Source organism: Onthophagus taurus, chromosome 11, assembly GCF_036711975.1.
Source record: "Onthophagus taurus isolate NC chromosome 11, IU_Otau_3.0, whole genome shotgun sequence".
NCBI classification, from domain to species: Eukaryota; Metazoa; Arthropoda; class Insecta; order Coleoptera; family Scarabaeidae; genus Onthophagus; species Onthophagus taurus.
In genome coordinates, this window is record NC_091976.1 from 30398521 (window position 1) to 30424338 (window position 25818).

The following is a 25818-nucleotide window of genomic DNA, read 5'->3' on the forward strand; positions in this document are numbered from 1 at the left end:
ATCTAACATCTCTAATAAACAATATTTTATTATGTGCCAACAGTAATTAGTCTTTTACAAGCAGAATGTAATCTTCATCTGTACTCCAGCTGGCCTGCAGCTCAGCAACCTTATACTCCAACCCGAGTTTTACATTTTGTTCATTGAACTCAATTGATGCACATACAGAGTAAGTGCAGAAATTGTATTGAAGATCCATAAACTTTAAGTTAAGGATGGTGAATGAGGATGATAACTTTGAAGAAAAAGAAAGGAATCTGTATTAATTGATAAGGTAATGAGTTAAAAGTACATAAAAATATATACAATATCTTTTTATTATTTCAATTAATATTACATGGACTAGTTATTCTCGCATACACCTCTGTAACTTTTTCATAAGTCAACGATAAAATCTACATAAAAATAAATCACTCGACACAAAACACAGCGACAACGAAAAGAATCGATTTTACAATTAACAACAACATATTTACAAAAAAATCTTCATACATTCGCACCTAAACGCTAAAAATTTACTGGTATCCCCGTATGTACACTTTAGTAAAAAATAATTTCGGTTTTAAATTTTGCTTATTAATTTCTTCATTTCAAAATCGTTTCCGAATATCATCATAAATTTTCTTCATCTAAAAAAATCTTAGCATATAAAATCGGCAAAACCCTTTTATCTACGTGTACACACGGTCTTTTATTTAGAACAAATGGTTTGTTGCCGTCGGTTTTAGATGATCTCCTAACAAGTACGATGCTGCACCACCCCCTGCGCCTAACAAAGACGTAAATGGGGCTGAAAGAGCCGCGGCGGCCGCTGCTGCTGCGTGATGACTTCCGTGATGAGATTGAAGGTGCGACGGTTGCGAAGAAAGGACTTTATTGGCTTGTTGGACGAGAAGAGCTGTATTACAAGATTGAGGGCTCATCGATGACCATTTATTGTTGTTTGCTAATTCATCGGTTAATTTTACTGGAAATAAAAAAGAAAACAAATTTATTTGTTGAGTTGAAGCAACAGTTTTGATGAGGGGATAACAAATCATAAGGTCGAAATCGAAACTGAGCGTTATTATTTTTATAGATTCTAGGTTATAAATCTAAAAGAGCAGCTGGCTGCCATCGGAGCACTTCATGTGTGTTATTCATTTCCGATAGGAACGAAACGGGGTGTAGTGGAAACGAGGGGTGAAGAGGGATATCAAGGGGACGTCGTGGCGGTGGGGTGAACACCCCCCGGACCGGCCCCGCACGACACAAACGCAAGCGCCACTCTGACATTTAATCTAGAAAATTGCCCGCTACCGCTCGTTTATTTCCATTACTGTCAACTCTTTAGCCGGAGCCCGGAGACTGCAGAAGCGAACAATCTGATGTCATATTACTTTCTCGGAAGCTGCGACGACGACGCAAAAGCAACCGAAAACCTTATAATCTAAATTTTCTTTACTTACCGTTTCCATTCATTGGCTTTACATCTCCGTTAGTGGAGGATTGATGCGAAGACACGCTGGTATTCGAATTTGGTGTTGTCGAAATCCCGGAATGTGGAGAACCCGGTTTTAAATCTTTCGATATCATATTTGATTTAGTCGAGGAGTTATTTTCAGCTTTAATATTCGTTTGAGATGTGTCATTTGATGAATTCGTTGCTTTTTGTTGGGCGAGACGTTCTTGTTTTCGAAATTTCGCTCTTCTATTTTGAAACCAAACCTAAAAATGATTTATTAATATAGTATACAAATAAAAAGGTATTCTTGGTCAAGGGTATGTTTTAAATAGGGTGGTAGCCTGAGGCACGTATCCTTTAATAGACGTGTTTCCCTTGTCACTTTGTTAAATACACAATGCATACTAAACGGCGTGTCCCCACAGGGCGGTGATCAAACAGCACGGTTTTTGGCCGGCTTTTCCCGGCTTAATCCGCAGGATAAATACTCGAGGAGCCTACTTTCCTGCCGCGGCAGAGACGGCAGTGCAAACAGAATAACACGGGACACCATCTGTGCGATTTTTCGTGTTTTCTTACTCTTACCACCGACTCATCCGATGAATATTATTTCAACAATGTCCAAAAAAGAGAAATATAAAACGCGAAATTGATGGACGCCGTAAATTTCTTTAGGTACTGCAATCCGGGTTGCAGAGTTTAACGACCAATTAGTTGATTGGGAGCGCGCGTTTCAAGACGCAAAAACTAAAACGGCTAAAATTTACGGACCTATATGCCACTTGGCGCGATTAACCTAATGAAACGCATAATTTACATCGTCGGAGGAATTGATTTAAAGTCGAGGGAGACTTCTTATCCCGGAATTTCGGTGTCTCGCCAAAAACAAATCGTCTCAAAACACACTTTAATTTTCGACAATTTTATTTCTTTTTTTTTCAACTCAACTTTAATAGAGTGAGGTTGGCGCATGACTTGATGGAAACGATTATGGAAGAAGAAGACATAAAACTGATAATAGGCTGTAATAGTACATTAAAAAACAAGTTTTGTAAGATTTGTAGAGCTGTCGGTAGTATTTAGTCTTCTAGAAGCAGTATCTAGTCTTCTGCCAAAGTTATGTATGTTTTCTCCAAAATATTTTATCTTTTTTTTTGCAGTATTTAGACCTATTAGCAGTATCTAGTCTTCAGAAAGCAGTATTTAGTCTCCACAAACCAATTTTAGTCTTTAAAAGGCAATATTTAGTGTTCCAGACGTTGTATTTAGACCTGTCGGAAGTATCTAGTCTTCAGAAAGCAGTATTTAGTTTTTTAGAAGCAGTATCTAGTCTTCTGCCAAAGTTATGTATGTTTTCTCCAAAATATTTTATCTTTTTTTTTGCAGTATTTAGACCTATTAGCAGTATCTAGTCTTCAGAAAGCAGTATTTAGTCTCCACAAACCAATTTTAGTCTTTAGAAGGCAATATTTAGTGTTCCAGACGTTGTATTTAGACCTGTCGGAAGTATCTAGTCTTCAGAAAGCAGTATTTAGTTTTTTAGAAGCAGTATCTAGTCTTCTGCCAAAGTTATGTATGTTTTCTCCAAAATATTTTATCTTTCTTTTGCAGTATTTAGACCTGTTAGCAGTATTTAGTCTTCAGAAAGCAGTATTTAGTCTCTACAAAGCAATTTTAGTCTTTAGAAAGCAGTATTTTGTGTTCCAGACGCTGTATTTAGACCTGTCGGTAGTATCTAGTCTTCAGAAAGCAGTATTTCTTCTAGAAGCAGTATCTAGTCTTCTGCCAAAGTTATGTATGTTTTCTCCAAAATATTTTATCTTTTTTTTGCAGTATTTAGACCTGTTAGCAGTATCTAGTCTTCAGAAAGCAGTATTTAGTCTCTACAAAGCAACTTTAGTCTTTAGAAAGCAGTATTTAGTGTTCCAGACGCTGTATTTAGACCTGTCGGAAGTATCTAGTCTTCAGAAAGCAGTATTTAGTTTTTTAGAAGCAGTATCTAGTCTTCTGTCAAAGTTATGTATGTTTTCTCCAAAATATTTTATCTTTCTTTTGCAGTATTTAGACCTGTCAACAGTATCTAGTCTTCAGAAAGCAGTATTTAGTCTCCACAAAGCAATTTTAGTCTTTAGAATGCAGTATTTAGTGTTCCAGACGCTGTATTTAGACCTGTCGGAAGTATCTAGTCTTCAGAAAGCAGTATTTAGTCTCCTAGAAGCAGTATCTAGTCTTCTGCCAAAGTTATGTATGTTTTCTCCAAAATATTTTATCTTTCTTTTGCAGTATTTAGACCTGTTAGCAGTATCTAGTCTTCAGAAAGCAGTATTTAGTCTCCACAAAGCAATTTTAGTCTTTAGAAGGCAATATTTAGTGTTCCAGACGTTGTATTTAGACCTGTCGGAAGTATCTAGTCTTCAGAAAGCAGTATTTAGTTTTTTAGAAGCAGTATCTAGTCTTCTGCCAAAGTTATGTATGTTTTCTCCAAAATATTTTATCTTTCTTTTGCAGTATTTAGACCTGTTAGCAGTATTTAGTCTTCAGAAAGCAGTATTTAGTCTCTACAAAGCAATTTTAGTCTTTAGAAAGCAGTATTTTGTGTTCCAGACGCTGTATTTAGACCTGTCGGTAGTATCTAGTCTTCAGAAAGCAGTATTTCTTCTAGAAGCAGTATCTAGTCTTCTGCCAAAGTTATGTATGTTTTCTCCAAAATATTTTATCTTTTTTTTGCAGTATTTAGACCTGTTAGCAGTATCTAGTCTTCAGAAAGCAGTATTTAGTCTCCACAAAGCAATTTTAGTCTTTAGAAGGCAGTATTTAGTGTTCCAGACGCTGTATTTAGACCTGTCGGCAGTATCTAGTCTTTAGAAAGCAGTATTTAGTCTTCTAGAAGCAGTATCTACTCTTCTGCCAACGTTATGTATGTTTTCTCCAACAATATCTTATCTTTCTTTTGCAGTACTTAGACCTGTCAGCAGTATCTAGTGTTCAGAAAGCAGTATTTAGTCTCCACACAGCAATTTTAGTCTTTAGAAAGTAGTATTTAGTGTTCCAGATGCTGTATTTAGACCTGTCGGCAATATCTAGTGTTCAGAAAGCAGTATTTAGTTTTTTAGAAGCATTAGATCTTTTTGGGAGCCTCTGGTACCTCATTTCTGCAGCTGTTACTTTGCTTTTGTGCTTATCCTGCATTGGCAAAGATTCTGTATTGGTGATTTTCTGTCCTGTGCAATAACAAGACAAGTCTATTGGTTTCTTGTTCATATTCTTCGCATTCTTTTATTGAACACATAAGTATTGCCATGAAAAATCATGTTTGGTTTATAATCAATTTTTTGTTTTCTCTGAACAGTAATTTCAGACTTCATGTGGACTTTGAACAATGTAATTCGTGTTTTTTGCTGAAGTCTAGTTTATAACTATTGCAATTTCAGACTTTTTCTTCTGACCAGAGTATTCCAGACTTTTCCTTTAAGTTTCACTATCGCATCAACGTGTTTGTTCCATTTCAGATCTTTTCTCAAAGTGACTCCAAGGTACTTGAACGAGTTTTCCGTAGTTATCTCTACATCCTTCACCATCAGTTTAATATTTTCAGCGCTTCTTCTACTTCTTAGCATTATCGCCTACGTCTTCCCCGCAGCCACCTTCTCTACGATGCTATTTAGCACTCTCTGAGCATTCTGTTTTACTCCCTCGTGATATCAGCCTAGTATTATGATCGCGAGGTCATCCGCATATGCGATTAGTCGTGTATTGCTGCACTAGATGTCAGTGTCCAGTAGTTCGTCGGAAAAGACATTCCACAGGAACGGCCCGAGGACAGATCCCTGCGGAATACCTCTGGTCATCTTGTACCAAGTCCCTTTATATTCAATATATCTCTCACTCAAATAAGATCTTATCATGTTTATTAAGTATGTAGATAATTTCTTTTTTATCAACGCGTTTAATTTTTTTCGCCACGGCGCAGTTCCAAACGCATTTTTCACGTCAACAGTAATCATCAGACACATCTTTCCCTTTCCTCTTCTAAATTTATCGCACTTTCTAGCCTCTGCTGTGACCTCTTCAATCGCATGCACCATTGATCTCCCTTTTGTGAAACCAAATTGTTCCTTTGATAGGCCTCCATTCTCGTCTAGTTCAGTATTAATTCTGTTTTTAAGCAAGGTTTCAAATATTTTGTCAAAATTGTTTAAATCTACCGATGGCGGATTAGGAGTTTTTTTTTTGAGCTTTTTTGTTTTTCAAGTTGCTAACTGCTGCGAGCACTTCATCCATTGATACATCTACGATATTCTCGACGATCTCTCCATCAAATTCTCTACATTACATCTCTTCTTTTCCTTCTGGGAATAGTTTACGTATGAGGATAGATGCTTATAGTCGTTCTGCAGATATTCTTGGTTTTCTTTATCGGTCTGATTTATGCGTCTCCCCACACGTTGTTCTCTAACTCGTTGCATAGCACCCTCCATGCGTCTCTTTTAGCCTTCTTAATGGTTTTTCTCAGTTTTTTCTTTGATTCATTGTATTGTACAACCCAACCTAATCGAAACCAACCCAACAGGAGGTAATCATATGCAACAGATTTCTATTAGCAGTAAGTATCTAGTGTTCTAATAGCAGCATCTAGTCTTCTGCATGTATTTAACTAGTGTTTAGCAAGTAGTGTCTAATCTTTAGCTGTACTCTAGTCTTTAATTAGCAGTATCCAGTCTTCTGCCAAAGGAATTTAGCCATCTGAAAGCAGTCTATAGATTCCTATTAGCAGTATTTAGTCTTCCATTAGCACTATCTCAGCAGTTTCTAGTTTTCACATGTATTGTAGTTTTTAGTCAACAATATTCATCGTTCTGCCAACGAAATCAAACCAGCTGCAAGCATTATGCAGACTTCCATTAGCAGTATCTAGTGTTCCAATAGCAACAACTGGTCCTCTGCTTGTATCTAACTAGTCTTTTATAAGCAGATTAATTATTAATTTTCCAAATTTTTTTTTCTTTTTTTGTAATTTTTTATTTTATTTAATTTTTTTTTTTTGAAATTGAAACTTTAATCTTTTGGTTGATTTAGAGGTTTGTGAGACAATAGAGAAATGTTCGAGTGAGGGGAAACGTAATCGATAAATTAGCATAGTACCCCCCGAAGCGGCAAAGTAGCTTGATTGGTGTTTGCCAAGGATCGTCTTCGCGTCGTGGCTCGGGTCAGAGGTCGGCTGCAGGACCGGATGGTTCCCGTCCGTCCGTTCGTTCGTTCGTTCCGGATGGTTTCGGGGTCTCTCCGATACGGCACTGATTTCGGGGGCGGCCGCCCTTATTGGCAGACAATTAAGAGTCATCGGTATGCGGGGCGCAACCGGGCTGTTTGCCCGGCCCCTGATTGGGTTTCGACCGGCGCCCCTAACAACGTTTTTACGTTTTTCGGATCGGGAAAAACGCACGACATGAAACGGCCGTAATCAGCAATCAAAAACTCTAACAACGTATGTCAGTCACGTCGACTCTGTTACCATGCCCTTCGCGTCTGTTAAAAGGAAACAAAACGGGGACACCAATTCGGTGATTAAACAGGAAAAATACTGAAAAAGAATCATTTTGACAACCTTCAATTTTAAGTCCTCTTTAATTTCATTTCAATTAATCAACTGATATTATACTTCATTTAAAATTATTATTTCAAAATAATTTCATAACTATTTCATAACTCATACTATTATATGAGGTCATTTATCCTCAACCCGCCGAGATCGCATACTACTTCTTGCAAAAGACTAGATATTGCTTGTAGAAGACTATATACTGTTTCCAGAAGACTAGATACTGCTTGCAGAAGACTAGATACTGCTTCCAGAAGACTATACTGCTTGCAGAAGATTAGATACTGCTTCCAGAAGATTAGATACTGCTTATAGAAGACTAGATACTGCTTCCAGAAGACTATACTGCTTGCAGGAGATTAGATACTGCTTGTAGAAGACTAGATACTGCTCCCAGAAGACTATACTGCTTGCAGAAGATTAGATACTGCTTATAGAAGACTAGATACTGCTTCTAGAAGATTAGATACTGCTTATAGAAGACTAGATACTGCTTCCAGAAGACTATACTGCTTGCAGGAGATTAGATACTGCTTGTAGAAGACTAGATACTGCTTCCAGAAGACTATACTGCTTGCAGAAGATTAGATACTGCTTCCAGAAGATTAGATACTGCTTATAGAAGACTAGATACTGCTTCCAGAAGACTATACTGCTTGCAGGAGATTAGATACTGCTTGTAGAAGACTAGATACTGCTTCCAGAAGACTATACTGCTTGCAGAAGATTAGATACTGCTTATAGAAGACTAGATACTGCTTCCGGAAGATTAGATACTGCTTATAGAAGACTAGATACTGCTTCCAGAAGACTATACTGCTTGCAGGAGATTAGATACTGCTTGTAGAAGACTAGATACTGCTTCCAGAAGACTATACTGCTTGCAGAAGATTAGATACTGCTTATAGAAGACTAGATACTGCTTCCGGAAGATTAGATACTGCTTATAGAAGACTAGATACTGCTTCCAGAAGACTATACTGCTTGCAGGAGATTAGATACTGCTTGTAGAAGACTAGATACTGCTTCCAGAAGACTATACTGCTTGAAGAAGATTAGATACTGCTTGTAGAAGACTAGATACTACTTCCAGAAGACTATATACTACTTCCAGAAGACTATATACTACTTCCAGTTCCTTTGATTTTTTCTTATCATTGCATCTACTTCCTAGGACTTGATTCAATATCAATTTGCTGTTTAGTGTTAGGCCAAGAAATTTAATCTTGACAAATTAATAGAATTTACATAAAATTTTGGTTGGCAATGTTGTACTAAAAAGTGTGCTCCCCAACAAATTTAATCTAAAATCGTCTACTTGTTCAACAATTAATGTTGGAAGAGTGTCACAAAAGTCTAATTTGTAATTTTCGTAATGTTCATTTTTGCCATTTTGATCGTATAATACTGGATTTAAAACTACAAAGTTTCGGATTTAGACGTTTTCAGACGAAAAGAAAAAGAAAAAAATGATTATTACTAATTTTTAACTAACAACTTGTTTATTGTTACTCTAAAATTATAATGATGAATTAAAGTAAATGAACCAAAACGGTTTAATGAAGCTTAAAATGTAATATTTTGAAATAGATGAAATACACAACATGTTTTCGTATAAATAACCTTACAAATTGAGTGCCTATCGCAACATGGTTTATATTACAACGTCTTAAACATTTTTTGTTTTGATTCAATGAGGCTCAAAACGGGTAACAACCAACAGTTTTGAATTATTTTTAAACAATTAAAAAAAACTAAAAATTGATTACTAATTATTATAACTAATTTAATTCGTTATTAGAAATAAGATTAAATGAGTAAAATTGTTATAATTTTAGTGAATTTGGCTAATTTCCAATTGGTCCTTTACGCCGTCGAAGACTTACTTGCCAAAACAGTGTTCCATCAAACGATAATAATAATAATTTTAGTTTAAAGTTATTTGGGTTTATGTATAAGTAAATGTGCGAACGCGCTATTTAATATAACGGATAAATAAGGGAATCTTATTTAAAGTTTTCGGGTAATAAGATTGTGGGCAAGGAATTCCGTTCTAAAATTATCGATTTCGCGGCGCGAGTCTCTCTACGCAAAGAAATATTTCAGAGAGATTTTATAACTCGGACACCTAAAAATGGAACGCGTTTAAGGACGGCAACTATTTTCAGTAAAAACGGGTCGAAATCTCTGACGTATACAATTTCGTTTCACGGATTCACCAATGTCATTTTTTCTTTTTAATATCTTATAAATATTTTTAGAGTTTTATTTTCAATCAAACAAAAATTAAATCTTAAAAATGGTTTTGGCACCAGATCGAAGTGGTTTTTAGACTCCCAAATAAGAGGAGGCAAATCTCACTTTCATGCAAATCGGTTAGTTGCTGTACCATAAGAAGAGCCCTCCATAAAAATGCCTTATATGGAAAAGCTTTGCATATCGAAATGAAATCAACAAAAGCGTATCTCCTAGATTCTAGATCTTCTTCTTTGCTCATTCCCACTTCTCATTTAAGTGTGCCGTGATATTCTGTCTTGGGTTTTCAGTTCAGATAAATTTCAGTTTCATTTAGGAAACTTGGTCCATAAGCTTGTATCTTTCTGTATACTATACATTCCAATAAGTTTTCTACATAACAATACAACTTCTGCTTTTTGATAAATAGAAACAGGAAAGATGTGAAAAAATTGAAAATATTGGAGTTTTTCAATATGCATTCTCGACATCTCTGTTCCTATAGATAATAGAGTAAAAATTAAAGAGAAGAATTTTGTGGATCACAAAATTTGCAATAATTTTTGAATATAGAATTTATATCTATCTGCTATATTTACTACCACACTTGCCTCTACAGCAATTAATCTCTGTTTTCTACCTGGTCGTATTCTACCTAGTATTTGTATTGACTATAAAAGATCGTATTCCAGATCGCTTGCAGATATGAGTGATATGTGAGTGAGGTAGCGTTTCGGCTTCAAATGACCTTGAGCTTATTCTCTCAACTGATGAAAATAAAGCATTGCCAGTATCACACTTATCATACATATTGTTGTATATTAATAACAACTCTTTCATCTCTCATCTTGTGCCAATAAAATATTGCGTACCTTAGACTTATGCGCGGACGCTGAGGTCTGTTAGAATCAGATACCTGCATTACATCTCCAGCTTTCTGAGTCCAACGTCTAAAATTGTGCAGAATTATCATAATGTGTCTAAAATTGGCTAAAATAATTTAAGATATTTGACGTTTTAATTATTTTACATAATTTTACATACACTTTAAACATTATAGACATTTTTTTCATGTTTATGTTCACAATTTTGGAAAACTTTAGACAATTTGTAAAGGTTTAATCATGTTTGGTTATAATCCATTCGCTGCTTTTTAAAGAGCACACCACTACACATGATTCACGGAATCGATTAATATGATTCGAATCTATTTCAAGGTCTCGGAGTCGACAATACAGTAACTTAAGAAAGGACACAATATGATTCACAGTAACTATTGACGAATGAAGATATGACCAAAACAACGAATCATCGAATATGATTCACTATATGTGAGCCATTCGCTGCAGGTCTCTGGTGGGAATGTCTAGAGGTGTCTATTGAAGTGAGACTGGCTCCAAAGAACTTCCTTCATCAGAATCTTATCAAGGTTGTTCTGTGAGTTGACCTTGATTCCCAACACTTGACCTAGAACTAGAAACATTCGGGTTTAACCGAACGTCTCTTAAGACGGCTAAACCCACATGTTTCTAGTTCTAGGTCTAGTTTTAGTGTTATTTAGTGTATAAACTACTGCTAGCACTAGAACTGATGCTAAACCTAGAACTAGCAACATTCGTGTTTAGCCGATCGTCTCTTAAGACGGCTAAACCCGAATGTTTCTAGTTCTAGGTCTAGTGTTAGTTCTAGTTTTAGTTCAATAAAAATATACAACAATTTAACACTGAAGAACTAACACTTGACCCAGAGATAGAAAGATTCGGGTTTAACCGAACGTCTCTTAAGACGGCTAATCCCCTATCTTTTTAGTTCTAGGTTTAGTGTTAGTTCTAGTTTTAGTGTTATTTAGTGTATAAACTACCACTAGCACTAGAACTAATGCTATACCTAGAACTAGAAACATTCGAGTTTAGCCGAACGTCTCTTAAGACGGCTAAACCCGAATGTTTCTAGCTGTAGGTTTAGTGTTAGTTCGAGTTTTAGTGTTATTTAGTATATAAACTAACACCAGCACTAGAACTAACACTAAACCTAGAACTAGAAACATTCGGGTTTAGCCGAACGTCTCCTAAGACGGCTAAACCCGCATGTTTCTAGTTCTAGGTCTAGTGCTAATTCTAGTTTTAGTGTTATTTAGTGTATAAACTACCGCTAGCACTAGAACTAACACTAAACCTAGAACTAGAAACATTCGGGTTTAGCCGAACGTCTCTTAAGACGGTTAATCCCCTATCTTTCTAGTTCTAGGTTTAGTGTTAGTTCTAATTTTAGTGTTATTTAGTGTATAAACTACCACTAGCACTAGAACTAATGCTATACCTAGAACTAGAAACATTCGAGTTTAGCCGAACGTCTCTTAAGACGGCTAAACCCGAATGTTTCTAGTTGTAGGTTTAGTGTTAGTTCGAGTTTTAGTGTTATTTAGTGTATAAAGTAACACTAGCACTAGAACTAACACTAAACCTAGAACTAGAAACAATCGGGTTTAGCCGAACGTCTCCTAAGACGGCTAAACCCGCATGTTTCTAGTTCTAGGTCTAGTGTTAATTCTAGTTTTAGTGTTATTTAGTGTATAAACTACCACTAGCACTAAAACTAACACTAAACCTAGAACTAGAAACATTCGGGTTTAGCCGAACGTCTCTTAAGACGGCTAATCCCCTATCTTTCTAGTTCTAGGTTTATTGTTAGTTCTAGTTTTAGTGTTATTTAGTGTATAAACTACCACTAGCACTAGAACTAACACTAAACCAAGAACTAGAAACATTCGGGTTTAGCCGAACGTCTCCTAAGACGGCTAAACCCGCATGTTTCTAGTTCTAGGTCTAGTGTTAATTCTAGTTTTAGTGTTATTTAGTGTATAAACTACCACTAGCATTAAAACTAACACTAAACCTAGAACTAGAAACATTCGGGTTTAGCCGAACGTCTCTTAAGACGGCTAATCCCCTATCTTTCTAGTTCTAGGTTTAGTGTTAGTTCTAGTTTTAGTGTTATTTAGTGTATAAACTACCACTAGCACTAGAACTAACACTAAACCAAGAACTAGAAACATTCGGGTTTAGCCGAACGTCTCCTAAGACGGCTAAACCCGCATGTTTCTAGTTCTAGGTCTAGTGTTAATTCTAGTTTTAGTGTTATTTAGTGTGTAAACTACCACTAGCACTAAAACTAACACTAAACCTAGAACTAGAAACATTCGGGTTTAGCCGATCGTCTCTTAAGACGGCTAAACCCGAATGTTTCTAGTTGTAGGTTTAGTGTTAGTTCGAGTTTTAATGTTATTTAGTGTATAAACTAACACTAGCATTAGAACTAACACTTGACCTAGAACTAGAAACATTCAGCCGTCTTAAGAGACGCACGGCTAAACCCTAATGTTTTTAGTTCTAGGTTTAGTGTTTGTTCTAGTGCTTGTGTTAGTTTTAATTTTAGTTAATAAAACTAAATATTGCACTTAAACCGGTAGAAATCTAATGTATACAGTTGACAGAGAATACAAGAAAAATTAAGATAAATAGTCTTAATATACATCTGGTCGCAAATGCCTGCTTAACGAGAGGGTCAAAGTTTCTTTTAAATTAAACAATATCTGCAATAAAAAGCCCTTTTTAAAAAATATTGTCTACGCCATTGCTAATTTTATCAAACGGGCAGTATTTTCGTGTAAAGTGATCAATTATCTATCAATTGGTCTCTTACAAAACTTTGATTAAAGCAACAGTTTTTGATTGAATGGAACGTGTTTTTCTTAAAAAATATTGCTTTGATCAAAGTTTTGTAAGAGACCAATTGATAGATAATTGATCACTTTACACGCGTAGAGAGCAATGGCGTAGATAATATTTAAAAAAAAAAGCTTTTTATTGCAGATAATGTTTAATTTTAAAGAAACTTTGATCTGATATATCTCACCAACGAGGCATTTGCGACTCCATGTATATTAAGACTATTCATCTTCATTTTTCACGTATTATCTACTATAGAAGTCTGTCAGCGGTTTTTTGAATCACCCTGTATAAGTCGAATTAATTTTCGTAAGCTCAAGCGTTTGACTAGGTTTCAAATGTGTTTTTATCTCTCTAAGTCGAATTTTCCTAACTCTATTTTCTCTGTAACTCGAAATGAACTATTATGGAATATCTTCAACTTTTACTTCTATAAGTCGAATTTACCAAAGAATAAAATATTCGAATCCGCTCTGTAAGTAATTTTAACTACAGAATCAAATTACATAGACTCTGGCTCAGAAACTATAGATTCTTGAACCAAAACAAACCTAATGTTCTTATTGTTTCAGAATCAGATGAGGGTGATGATAATCTTGAAAATGAAATGAAGCGATAAATGTAGCTGTAAAAAGCCTGAAACCTTTGTATTATCAAGAGAGAATGTTCTAGATAATATTCATAAATCTTTATATTTAATAGAAGATTTTTTCGACAAAGAGCGGTTATCCACTTTAAGCCAAAAGAAAATTATAGATTACTTTAAAAAACTTGATTAATTTTCTACTTATAATAGTATTAAGGTTTCTGTTTTAATTTAGAGCTGAAATTCTACTAATTTTTCTCTAACTCGAATTCTCCATAACGCGAAGTTTTCTTCCGCTCCTTTAGTGATTCGAGTTAGGACAATTTCACGATGATAATTTTAATAATAAATTGTAAATAAAATTCTGATAATAAATTTTAAGTCTAACAACTTTTAAGTAACACCATCCTTTTTTAATAATCTCCCCTAACAAAAATGACGAATTAAAAGTTAATAAGCTCAGAACCGGAAGGGAGGTTGTTTATAAAAGAACAACACTTGTAACCGGCTTATTGTGAACACATGTCACACCGTAGAAACACCATCAACGTTGGTGTCTCGGCCCTTCGAAATCCAATCGAGCCGGATTATGATGTAAGTAGCGGGTCCGTGACCATTGTAATGAATATTAAATCATTTACAGTCGGCGAGGCACGATGACGTGCTAAACAGCGTTTAGATGAAACGCGGAAGGGGCGCAACCCCTTTCCAAGGGCTGAGGCTTTACGACAACCGCTTGCAATTTTCGGGATACAACACCAAACCGGAGAATACCGGTTCATATCGGGAATAATATTCGAGTGTTATGCGTTGAAACGCCCTTTCGGTCCTAAGTACCTCCTTAGAAGATAATTGGGAGAGTGTTTCAACAGTTTTCTGATTATGGCTTTGAAAATTGTTTGGGATTAAGCCAAGAAAATCATCTTGGCAACTACTTAATCACAATTAAATCTACTTTTACTTAGTTTTACTTTATTAATAATTCTTTCCCTTGACATCTAGAGAAATTAAAAAATTGGAGTTCCCACACTCGTATCAAATCCCAAGGACACCATAAAACCTCACGTTGACGTTCCACAGTCGCGATTAAGCAATTACAGGGAGTCGATCGCTTCTTATCCTCGGGGGATTAACAGAGTTTCGAGCTTCGAGCTTCGAAGGTTTCGATCGATGGGGAGAGCCCTCATTTTCGTTGTCTTGCAAACCGACCCAACACGACAATTATGCACCACTTAGTGGTTAACTCCTAAGGGATACCGTGAGAAACTACGAATTCCTTCGTCAATTTAGAATTCAATTTCTGGTGTATCAAAAAAGAAAGAGGGGTGGAAAACAACAAAAAAAATGATTATACCGCGTGTGGGGCTATAAAATTTGTTAAATGACGCGTTCTCTCGTCACTATTTCACGTGGTGGGGAAAACGGGATGCGGAGAACGCGTGCAACAAAAGCCGGGACGCCCTAATTCTGATATATGCGTTTGATTTCCTTGGCGATGGCGCGCGGTCGCGTTTCCCCCGCGTAATTTTTGTTATTATTTACCGCCGAGCTAATTGGGACCGACCCGAAACAATACTTTGTTGTTGTACGACCGGTATGTGCAAAATTTGCACCCCTGATTGCGAATTTCACGATTATCTCTCGCCAACAGTTCTCTATGGTCACGGCTCCCGGTTTCCAATCGACTTTCAGAGGAGTACTCCCATAAATCCAAACACTAAAACCACACTGATTTACACCTAAAACAAAATACTCCCACCAATGTTACTTACTAAGTTGATAAAAATTATTTGATTAAAAAATCAATTAAAATTATTTAAATTAGAACGGACTAAAATCGAATTAGTATTAGTTCGAGTACGTGTCGAATTGTTATTGAACTTTTGTTGAGGTAAAATCGAAGTTGATACGAACGTACGAGCTGTACGTGAGCTGTGGGGTAGAGTCAATCATCGAATACCCAAACACTTAACCGAATCAGGGCCCCCCGGCGAACTGTGGCGCATGATTTGTTATGTCCGGTTGGCAAACACGCGCGGCAATCACCCGTTGCGAATAATAATATTTAAAGAACGGACAAACAGCCAGCGTCCCGCCATGATACGAGCTCCCCGTGACCTCTCCCCGATTCGATGAGGGCACGATGGGGGGCTTCGCAATTACGCGTCACGATTAAAATTGCTAGTTCGCTACCGCGTTTCGCTCTCTCCATTCCGACCGCTTTTATTTATGTTAAACGCAACCCGTGGAAGGCAATCAGCGTAATCAATTTCGTGAGCTTTTATTTATCGACAGTATGAGTTTTTGAAACAAAACGTATTTGAGATTACTACAAAATTATTGAAAAAATAGACTTTGATTAGAGCTTGTTACTCTCTGGAGATGATAATAAAATCAGGATATTTCATTAAATAAGGACTCCTCCTTATGGAAAAGTATAAGATGATAAACTAACACACTTCAAGAACTAGGCATATAGAAGATACGATTCTCATGAAATATACACTGTGTTAATTAAATCGTACCCGACGTCATCATTGTAAGTATGCAACCAAATACACAAATCGCGTATTGCAATACCACTACTGTAATATTGGTTGCATACTTGCAATGATGACGTCGGGTACAATAATTAATTAACACACTGTAGATATAAATATGTCAAATATTAATACAAGGCAACGTGAAATTGATTAGACACTAAACCAAAACGTATCATAAACTGAAAGTTGATGGAAATGAGTTATCATTCTCTACATAAATGCCAATAACACATATAACATTGATGTAATAACTTTCTAAAAGAAATTACTAGATCAAGAGAGGATGCGACAAACAATCAAATCGACAATTTATTAGAAAGAATTCAAAAATGTTCTTTCAAGGCACTTCAAAAAGGATAAAAGCTCCCATTTTCTTCTTTTGGTTGAGGGGATGAGAGGTTGGCACGTCTTATTGACTTACTTTAGTTGGAAAGGAAAGTTTTATGAAAATTATGAGCGATGCGATGCTTTAATAGCTAGTCCTTGCAAACCTTATGGCTACGATATGGTAATGATAGTTTTGTACGAGAATCTATGACTATAATTGACACACCTTTCCAAAGAGCTAAGAGATTATTTCAAAAGTCGTTTTGACTAAAGTAATAAATAGTTCAGATTTCATGCATAACCAGATAACAACAAAAAAATTACACCATAGCTAAACATGAAACAATCAGGAATGTACGGAAAACATTGCCCATAGCAAAGGAAAAAAACATTCACCGTTCTGTGATTTTCTTAGAACATTATCAACCTCACTTCTACGCAGATGACTTACAGATTTATTTATCGTTTCCTCCTGAAAATATAACCTGCGCTGGATTAGTGCTTGAGAGTGATATACGTAGTTTGATTGACATATCCATAGAACATTAACCCTTTGTGTCCCAGGAAGTCAAAAATTTTGAAACTTTGTGACAGAATTAAAACGCTATCAAAATACACTCAGTAAAGGCCTTTGGAATCAATTTTTCGCATAATCTAAGTGTCAAAAAAGATGTTAATTGAAAAATTTCTGGAAGCCGCGTTTATCGAAATTAAGAAATGAAACTTATTTTAAATTGAAGCTTAAAGCTTTCTGTTTAAATCGATGTATAATAATCGTTGGGTTGAATTAGAAAATATTGAGAAAAAGAGTATTGAGTTAAAACTAACATTTTCGTATAACCAAGAATTGACAAAAAAGATGCTAATTTAAAAATTTCTGGAAGCCGTATTTATTGAAAGTAAGGAATGAGACTTATCCTAAATTAAAGCTCAAAGCTTTCTCTTTAAAATGATGTGTAATAATTGTTGGGTTGGATTAGAAAAATATTGAGAAAAAAAATGTTGAATCAAAACTTACATTTTCGTATAACCTAAAAGTGTCAAAAGAGAAGCTAATTTAAAAATTCCTGGAAGCCGTATTTATTGAAATTAAGGAATGAAACTTATTTTAAATTAAAGCTCAAAGCTTTCTCTTTAAAATGATGTATAATAATTGATGGGTTGGATTGGAAAAATATAAAAAAAAAAATTTTGAAATAAAGCTTACATTTTCGTATAATCTAAAAATATCAAAAAAAGATGCTAATTTAAAAATTCCTGGAAGCCGTATTTATTGAAAGTAAGGAATGAGACTTATCCTAAATTAAACCTCAAAGATTTCTGTTTAAAATGATGTATAATAATTGATGGGTTGGATTGGAAAAATATTAAGAAAAAAATTTTGAAATAAAGCTTACATTTTCGTATAACCTAAAAATATTAAAAAAGATGCTAATTTAAAAATTCCTGGAAGCTGTGTTTATTGAAATTAAGGAATGAGACTTATTCTAAATTAAAGCTCAAAGCTTTCTCTTTAAAATGATGTATAATAATTGTTGGGTTGGATTAGAAAAATATTGAGAAAAAAAATGTGGAAACAAAACTTACATTTTCGTATAACCTAAAAGTGTCAAAAGAGATGCTAATTTAAAAATTCCTGGAAGCCGTATTTATTGAAATTAAGGAATGAGACTTATTCTAAATTAAAGCTTAAAGCTTTCTCTTTAAAATTATGTATAATAATTGATGGGTTAGATTGGAAAATTATAAAAAAAAAAATTTTGAAATAAAGCTTACATTTTCGTATAACCTAAAAGTGTCAAAAAAGATGCTAATTTAAAAATTCCTGGAAGCCGTATTTATTGAAATTAGGGAATGAGACTTATTCTAAATTAAAGATCAAAGCTTTCTCTTTAAAATGATGTATAATAATTGTTGGGTTGGATTAGAAAAATATTGAGAAAAAGAATGTTGAAACAAAACTTACATTTTCGTATAACCTAAAAGTGTCAAAAAAGATGCTAATTTAAAAATTCGTGGAAGCCGTATTTATTGAAATTAAGGAATGAGACTTATTCTAAATTAAAGCTCAAAGCTTTCTCTTTGAAATGATGTATAATAATTGATGGGTTGGATTGGAAAAATATTAAGAAAAAAATGTTGAAATAAAGCTTACATTTTCGTATAACCTAAGAGTGTCAAAAAAGATGCTAATTTAAAAATGCACCGAATAGATGACTACAATTTAAAATGAGTGTTTAAAAGTACCGGTACTTTAGAGTACCGTCGGAACACAAAGGGTTAATAATAATAATAATAATAAAGTATAAAGTATGCTACCTCTTTCTTCATAAATGTTAATAACAAACCAATAAAGGTCTTAAGGACTTAATGCTTGGCAGCGATTTAAAATTCCATGAACATATTAGTAGTAAAGTTAGGAAATCGTTTGCTGCTCTGAAAATGATATAAGCTATAATAGTAGATATTTGTTAACGACATGAAATAAATAAGTTTTTGTAATTCGCTACGGTAATGGAAGCTATAACAGTACTCAAACGGGTGCTGTAATGAGACTCTTTACAGCATCCGATGCTGTAATAAGATTTTAGTAACATTTTATGAAACCAGTTCAAGTTGGTGACATTGGATCATTAATTTTTCTAGTTGTCAATGCGACAATTTTTGTCTATCGATGTTTAAACACGTTCTTAGCATCGAATACAAAGTCCACATTGATGAGGACATTGAACATTGAGCAATTTCTCTTATTTTGGGAGGTGTACATGAAACATTTTTGTCAGGTGAATACATTTTGTGTTTTGACAGTTTCTAATTGTCAATTCAAATTTCTATTTTCAAGTGTTACGGTGTTACCAACTGCTGCATACCTATTTCCCTACATTGTCAAAATTTATTTTATTTTTGTTAAAAAAAAAGGATAAAAACGCGAATTACAAAAAATAGCATAAAAAACACGTTTCATAAGACTTAAAGCACTCATTCATTAAAAAACTCGTGGCTTCGCCACTCGTTTTTCAACTTGAATTCGTGCATTTCAAACGTGTCTTACGAAACTTGTTTTTTAATATACTATTATGTGACAGTTTAATACTTAGCAATTTTCTTGTTTTAATACTGGCACGTCGAATACAGCGTGTACAAAATTCCTGTTTACGAATGATTAATAAACTTAGACGACGAGAACATGTTTCTCATATGTTACAAATTGCTGGCTGGTTAAACATGGCTAATAGAAGAAAGTTCAGATTGCTTATTTTTTATCATAAACTTTTAATGTTGCGAGAACCAAGTTATTTAAGTGATAAAATAAGGTTCAGAACGGATATTCACAATGTAAATGTTAGAAATAAGGGTCTAATTATACCGGGAACTTTGAAATCAGCACCACCAGCGGAATTTGCACGCAACTTGAGATGTGTATTCTTCAGTCAACAGACTTTGTTATGATGAGTGAACATTATAATTAAAATTTTAACGTAAGATGTAAGCAAGACAATAGAAAAGGGAATATTTTTTTCTTTATGTTTGTGTATCAAACAGGGTTGAGTGGATGAGAAGGACGTAGGTCCTTAACTACACCCTATATATTTTCATTATTAAGTTATAGATAATGTAATGATTTCAATTAATAAAAAAGGCATTATTATTAAAGGTGAAATCAGAAATCTACAGACTGTCATGCAAGTGTGAGAAATACTATGTGGAGAAAACTGGATGGAATTTCAAATGTGGTATATAGGAACACGAAAAGGACATTGCCACATGGAATAATACCATAAAATAGATTTCGATAATTCAGAAAATGATCACTATAATCACTTCAAAAACCAAAATCCTGGTTGTATCTAAAGAAATCCTGGTCGTATCTAAAGAACCAGTGAAATGTAAACTTCTTCATACAAATTACCTCATATCAAAATAGAATAAAAGAAATAAAAGACGTAACAAACAAAGACAGCCGAATATCAGACGCATTTGGGACATCATCTGGAACAACTCCCATATGAACAAAACCTGTGTGGCAGACCACGAACACGTATGTGCTAAAAATGAAAAAAAAATCAGCCATAGCAAAGGAAAAAACTTTCACCGTTAAAGCAATCAGGAATCTACAGCCTGTTGTGGAAGTGGGAGAAATATTATGTGGGGAAAACTGGATGGAACTTCGAATATGGTGTATAGAAACATGAAAGGGACGTTGTCACATAGAATAATACCATAAAATAGATTTCGATAAGACAGAAATACTTTCCAGGAACAACCACTACACCAGAGGGTAATCAGCAGAATAGTGGAATAACAGCGATGTTATTGCTTTCAACATCACTGATAACGCATAAAAGATGCAGGGAAACATCATTTAGGTTCAAATCGCCGAGGTAGCTTCTTTTCTTTGTAAAATCATTCCTTATACAGTGTGTCCCCGGATTGTGTCCCCGTAAGGTATAATTGACGATAAATTTTGGAATTCAAATTCTATCTTTTGCAATTAAAGTCTGGCTGACATAAAACGAAATATAACCAAGTTTTACGTCAAATGTCCTCAAAGTACCAAAGTTAACGCAAGAAGTTTGTTAACCGTAGCAGGTAAAGTGGCCTTTCTGAGCAATGTACAACAAAAGTTGATTAAGATAAAATGTTTGTTATGTTAAATTATAGCGATATGCCGAATTTTATTAATGTAGGATATAAGAGCAAAATGCAGATTTTTAAATCATAAGATTAGCAAAACATTTTCGATCTAAACTAAATTAACATAAAAGCTTATTCAATGATACCACCACCAACACTAACACATAATTCAGCCCTTTTCCGACATTGTTTATAACTCTTTCTAATATGGTCCAACGGAATTTCTCTAATAACAGTTTCAATTTTTTTGTTTTAAACGGTCTAAATTGTTATTAAAATTTTCAGTGTACACTTTTTGTTTTACATAAATTCAAAAATAAAAATCCATAATAAATAAATCCGGACTTCTTGGCGACTATGCGACTTGCGGATCATATCTACCAATCCATTTTTTTCGAAATAACGTATTTAAATAATTTCTAATTAAAATGGTCGAATGTGGGTCGCAATGTTTTTATATTTTTTAAAAAACTTCTGTCTTTCAAAATTTTGTACCCAAGCCAACAAACAATAATCCAAACGTTTTGCTTCATTACCCAATTCGATAGTGTGATTAAATTTTGGTTTATAATACGACACCTTACCATAATCCATTGCGTTCGTTACTGCAACAATCGACCCCACATCATGTTCATCTAAAAGCTTTGTTTCCTTCCTTTTATTTTCCACATTGCCTGTTTCCGAAAATTTTTTAACAACTCTCTTAATTGCTTTTTATCTACTAAAAATCCAAATTTTTCCTCAAATTGCCTTAAAACTGCATTGTAACTAATGTTCCCCAATCCATAGCACTGCATAATAAATATTTTATGTTGTAATGTAAACATGATCAATTAATATTTGACAATAGGCTAAAGCTAAGCTATTAAATGATAATTGTTAGTTCACTCAGGTCATTCGTTTTTATTGTAAAACGGAATATTAGAAAAAAGTTTTCAAGAAAAAACTCATTTTTTCTTTTATATGCTAAATTAATAGAATTCGGCATATCGCTATAATTTAACATAACAAACATTTTATTTTAATCAACTTTTGTTGTACATTGCTCAGAAAGACCAGTTTACCTGCAACGGTTAACAAACCTCTTGCGTTAACTTTGGTAGTTTGAAGATATTTGACGTAAAACTTGGTTATATTTCGTTTTATGACATCCAGACATTTGAATTCCAAAATTTATCGTCAATTATACCTTACGGGGACACAATCCGGGGACACACTGTATATCTTCGTAAGGCGACAAAGTTTCTTAAAAAGATTGTATTGATTTCAGATATGTGTTGATGCATCAAAGAGGCGCTCGATTTGAAGTATCAACATAAAATCGTAAAGATACAAAGTGTTCTATAAGAAGACATTTAGATTCAATTTGATCACTGATCAGAAAACCAGTATTTATGATAGAAGACTGACAGAAGAAATACAAACGCCAATTATAATCCAAAAAGGAAACTTTATAAGTTAGCTTATTGTTATTGTTGAATTTGATAATGGACGGGATAATCATAATAAACTATATCAGAAATTCACTCACAACAGACAAAATCAAAATTATCTTCTATGCGGATGACGCTATGACGTAGCTAATTCTAAGTAAAGGTTAAAGACTTCAAGATGCATAACAAAAATCCTCGTTGTATCTAAAGAACCAGTGAGATGCAAATTTGTTTATACAAATTACAAAGCAAACAAAGCCAGCCGAAACATCTGGACCAACTCCTATATGAATAAAAGAACAAAAGAAAGAATAAAGAAAACCTGTGTTAGAACCATATTAACTAACATACGCCATAGAAACAAGAACAGATAAAAAAAGATAGTTAGAAACATTTCAGGGTACACTCTAAGATACAGTAAAGGAAACACAAATATAAGACATGAATGTGAGGTAGATGACATAATCAGATAGGGTTGTGAACGTAGATCTTGAATTGATAACGTGGAAAGATGGCAGGCCACGAACACGTATGTGAGATCTAAGAAGCAAAAAGCAACCTAAAAATGAAAAGAAATCAGGTTTAAATAATATTCATAATGAGTTAATAAAGAAACCTGTCACACCTAATATGTTAAGAACACAAATTCATCTTAACCTATTAAGTTATCTTAGCAAAAAGTTTTATTTCGACAAAAATTGAAACACTAAATGAATCTCAAACATGATTTGATACAAACGATTTATTCCATTTCGATTTTTTTTCCTTGTGTTAATCGTATTATTGACGCATCATCTAATCACTATTCGAACGCAATGTGGTCCCCATATACACACTTGCTCTTATTTTATGAACCCGGGGTTTATAGGAGCAGGTGTCCAGAATGGTAGTGTATTATAAACTGGGATGCTGCCTGATCCCTAGGTTACAATGGTGCTAATATTGGGGGTGTCGTGTTTGGATAAAAGGGGCGCGTTAGTGTTGGCTCGTGCTCACCAATTCATGGCAAACTTTTGAGCGATCGGCTCATTAAACTCACATATGTCCGATTGACAATCAAACAACGTTTTAATTTATTTAAATTTCGTTTAGAAATATGTATTAAATTCGTTAAAACAAAAAAATTAAATTAGTTAATCATTGAAGTAGAATCCACCCCACTTGATTTAACGATTTATCTTAATGATATTACAATTGTCGTGGGCAGATGGACGTCGTACGCACAATCTCCGGGAGAAAAGGACGATAGTGATAGTTTCTAAGTGATTAGATGATCCCTACATCGTATACAACAAAAGTCAGCCAGTTGTTCATTGCAATAAAATAAGCGAAATGAGGTAAAAGCCTTCTGCCCCAAATTTAACTTAATCTATTTTGACTCATTCAATTTATAAATTAAATAAATATCAATCATTAATACCTTTAACAATTTCAAAGACATGACGTAATTGTACGTTTGAAATCCTCCAGTTCGACTTTATTAGCTGTAGAGGGATGCATAATAAAAGAGGACGGTGGAGCTGAGCGTCGCGACGCCACTGTAGCAACGTGACAGCCAGCTACCAGTGTCGGGTTTCAAGTGTCCATCACATTCCAACGTTACTGTTTCAGTTTTCGTTTCAGTTTCCGGTTCCTTACCGTCGGGAATTATCGCTGTGGTAAACGACAAACCCACAAACGTTCGATCAATTTTTAAAGACTTTAAACGTTTCGAATTACTTTTTGTATTTATTTATAATGAAAGAAATAAAGCATTATTCAGGTGTGGTGAGTTGTTTTTATTCTTACACACGCATACAGCGCATCTGGCAATAACCCGCAGTCGTTAAAATGATTTACAAATGCATATATTTGGAAACGGAATAGAAATGAAATTGGAGTGCTGTATAACATAAATCCACTCACATTTTAACGAGAGCTTTTTTGTGTTATTGTTGATTTTTTTTAGTTTTGTTCCAAACATTTTTAAGATATTTATTAACCGAATTAATCAAAAATAATAAAAGATAATCGATTTTAACGTCAATTAAGATGTCATCATATAACGTAATAATAATTATACCTCTAATTTTCCTCACAACAAATTTTCCCTCAATCATTTCCCAATACATCCAATTTATCCCATTCGTTTACGATTGCACGATAACCGAATATTCTCACATAGTATTCATAACAAGAAACAATGAAGAACTCGTTTGCGCCGGCTCCTTATTAGAATCAGATTGGGTTTTAACAACATCTCGTTGTTGCGATAAAATCGTCGATTTAGAACGTTACAAAATATTCGCGGGGATGTCCCGCTGGAATCGAAGATTTGAACAAACCTCTTTAATAGACGACATAATCTTTGCAAACGAGTCTATTTCTAATGGTGTTTGTATGATACGATTAAAACAACCGATGGCGGAAACAACAAGAGTACGATTTAACGAAATCGTTAAACCCCAATCTTTTCAGCAAGTTATCAACGATTGCAAAACGGTCGTTGTTATGGGATTTTCAAAACGGACTAACAATAAGAATTTCACAAATGTTAACGTTACATCTAGGTGGATTTCGTATCACACAAACTTAAAATGTACCACCATGGAATTAACTCGAAATGAAACTTGCTTTAAACAACCCGAAATGACGTCCGAAACGATTATGTGTGGTTCAGATCCGTCAAAAACCGGAAGAGCTAATTGTTACGGCGACGAAGGAAGCCCATTAATTTGTGATCACCAACAAATTGGGATTTTATTTGAAAGTGTTAATTGTAATGTATCTAATCGGTCGATGTTTTATGTTAGATTAGATTTATTTAGAGATTTTATTAATCACACTATTAATAACGTGGTTATAAAGCGACCATATGAGCTTTTTTTTAAACACTCATTGAATGGTGCTAATCTAATTTATTTCCATTTATATATTTCTATTATAATTTGTATTATTTGGAAAATAAATTGAAATATTTTATGCTTTTTGTGATTACATGGTAGAACCATAATAGGAAAAAGGTAAAATATAACTTGGGGCTCGAACCGGAATTGCCCAATAAAGATTATGTACTATAGTAGATAAAGATACTATATTATTCTAGTATTGCACTAGCATTATCACTTGAACTAACACAAGACCTAGAACTAGAATCATTCGGGTTTAGCCGTCTTGAGAGACGTGCGGCTAAATCCGAATGTTTCTAGTTCTCGGTCTAGTGTTAATTCTAGTATTGCACTAGCATTATCACTAAAACTATCACAAGACCTAGAACTAGAATCATTCGAGTTTAGCCTTTTTGAGAGA

At 34.4% G+C, this 25818-nt stretch overlaps 1 protein-coding gene across 3 annotated transcripts in view; it reads right to left on the reverse strand.

The window, feature by feature from the left end:
* Positions 1-297: 297 nt before the first annotated feature.
* The window catches only part of LOC111428753 (paired mesoderm homeobox protein 2B-like), a 37864-nt gene continuing 12343 nt past the window's right edge, over positions 298-25818 (reverse strand). For 2 of the 3 annotated variants that reach the window (XM_071200233.1, XM_023064417.2), the window contains exons 5-6: positions 1449-1707; positions 298-967 (exon numbers count right to left, since the gene is read on the reverse strand). In XM_071200233.1, the coding sequence (XP_071056334.1) occupies positions 696-967; positions 1449-1707 (531 nt within the window). In that variant the 3' untranslated portion in view covers positions 298-695. The remainder of the gene's footprint in view (positions 968-1448; positions 1708-25818) is intronic. The other variant, XM_071200234.1, reaches the window with a different exon arrangement.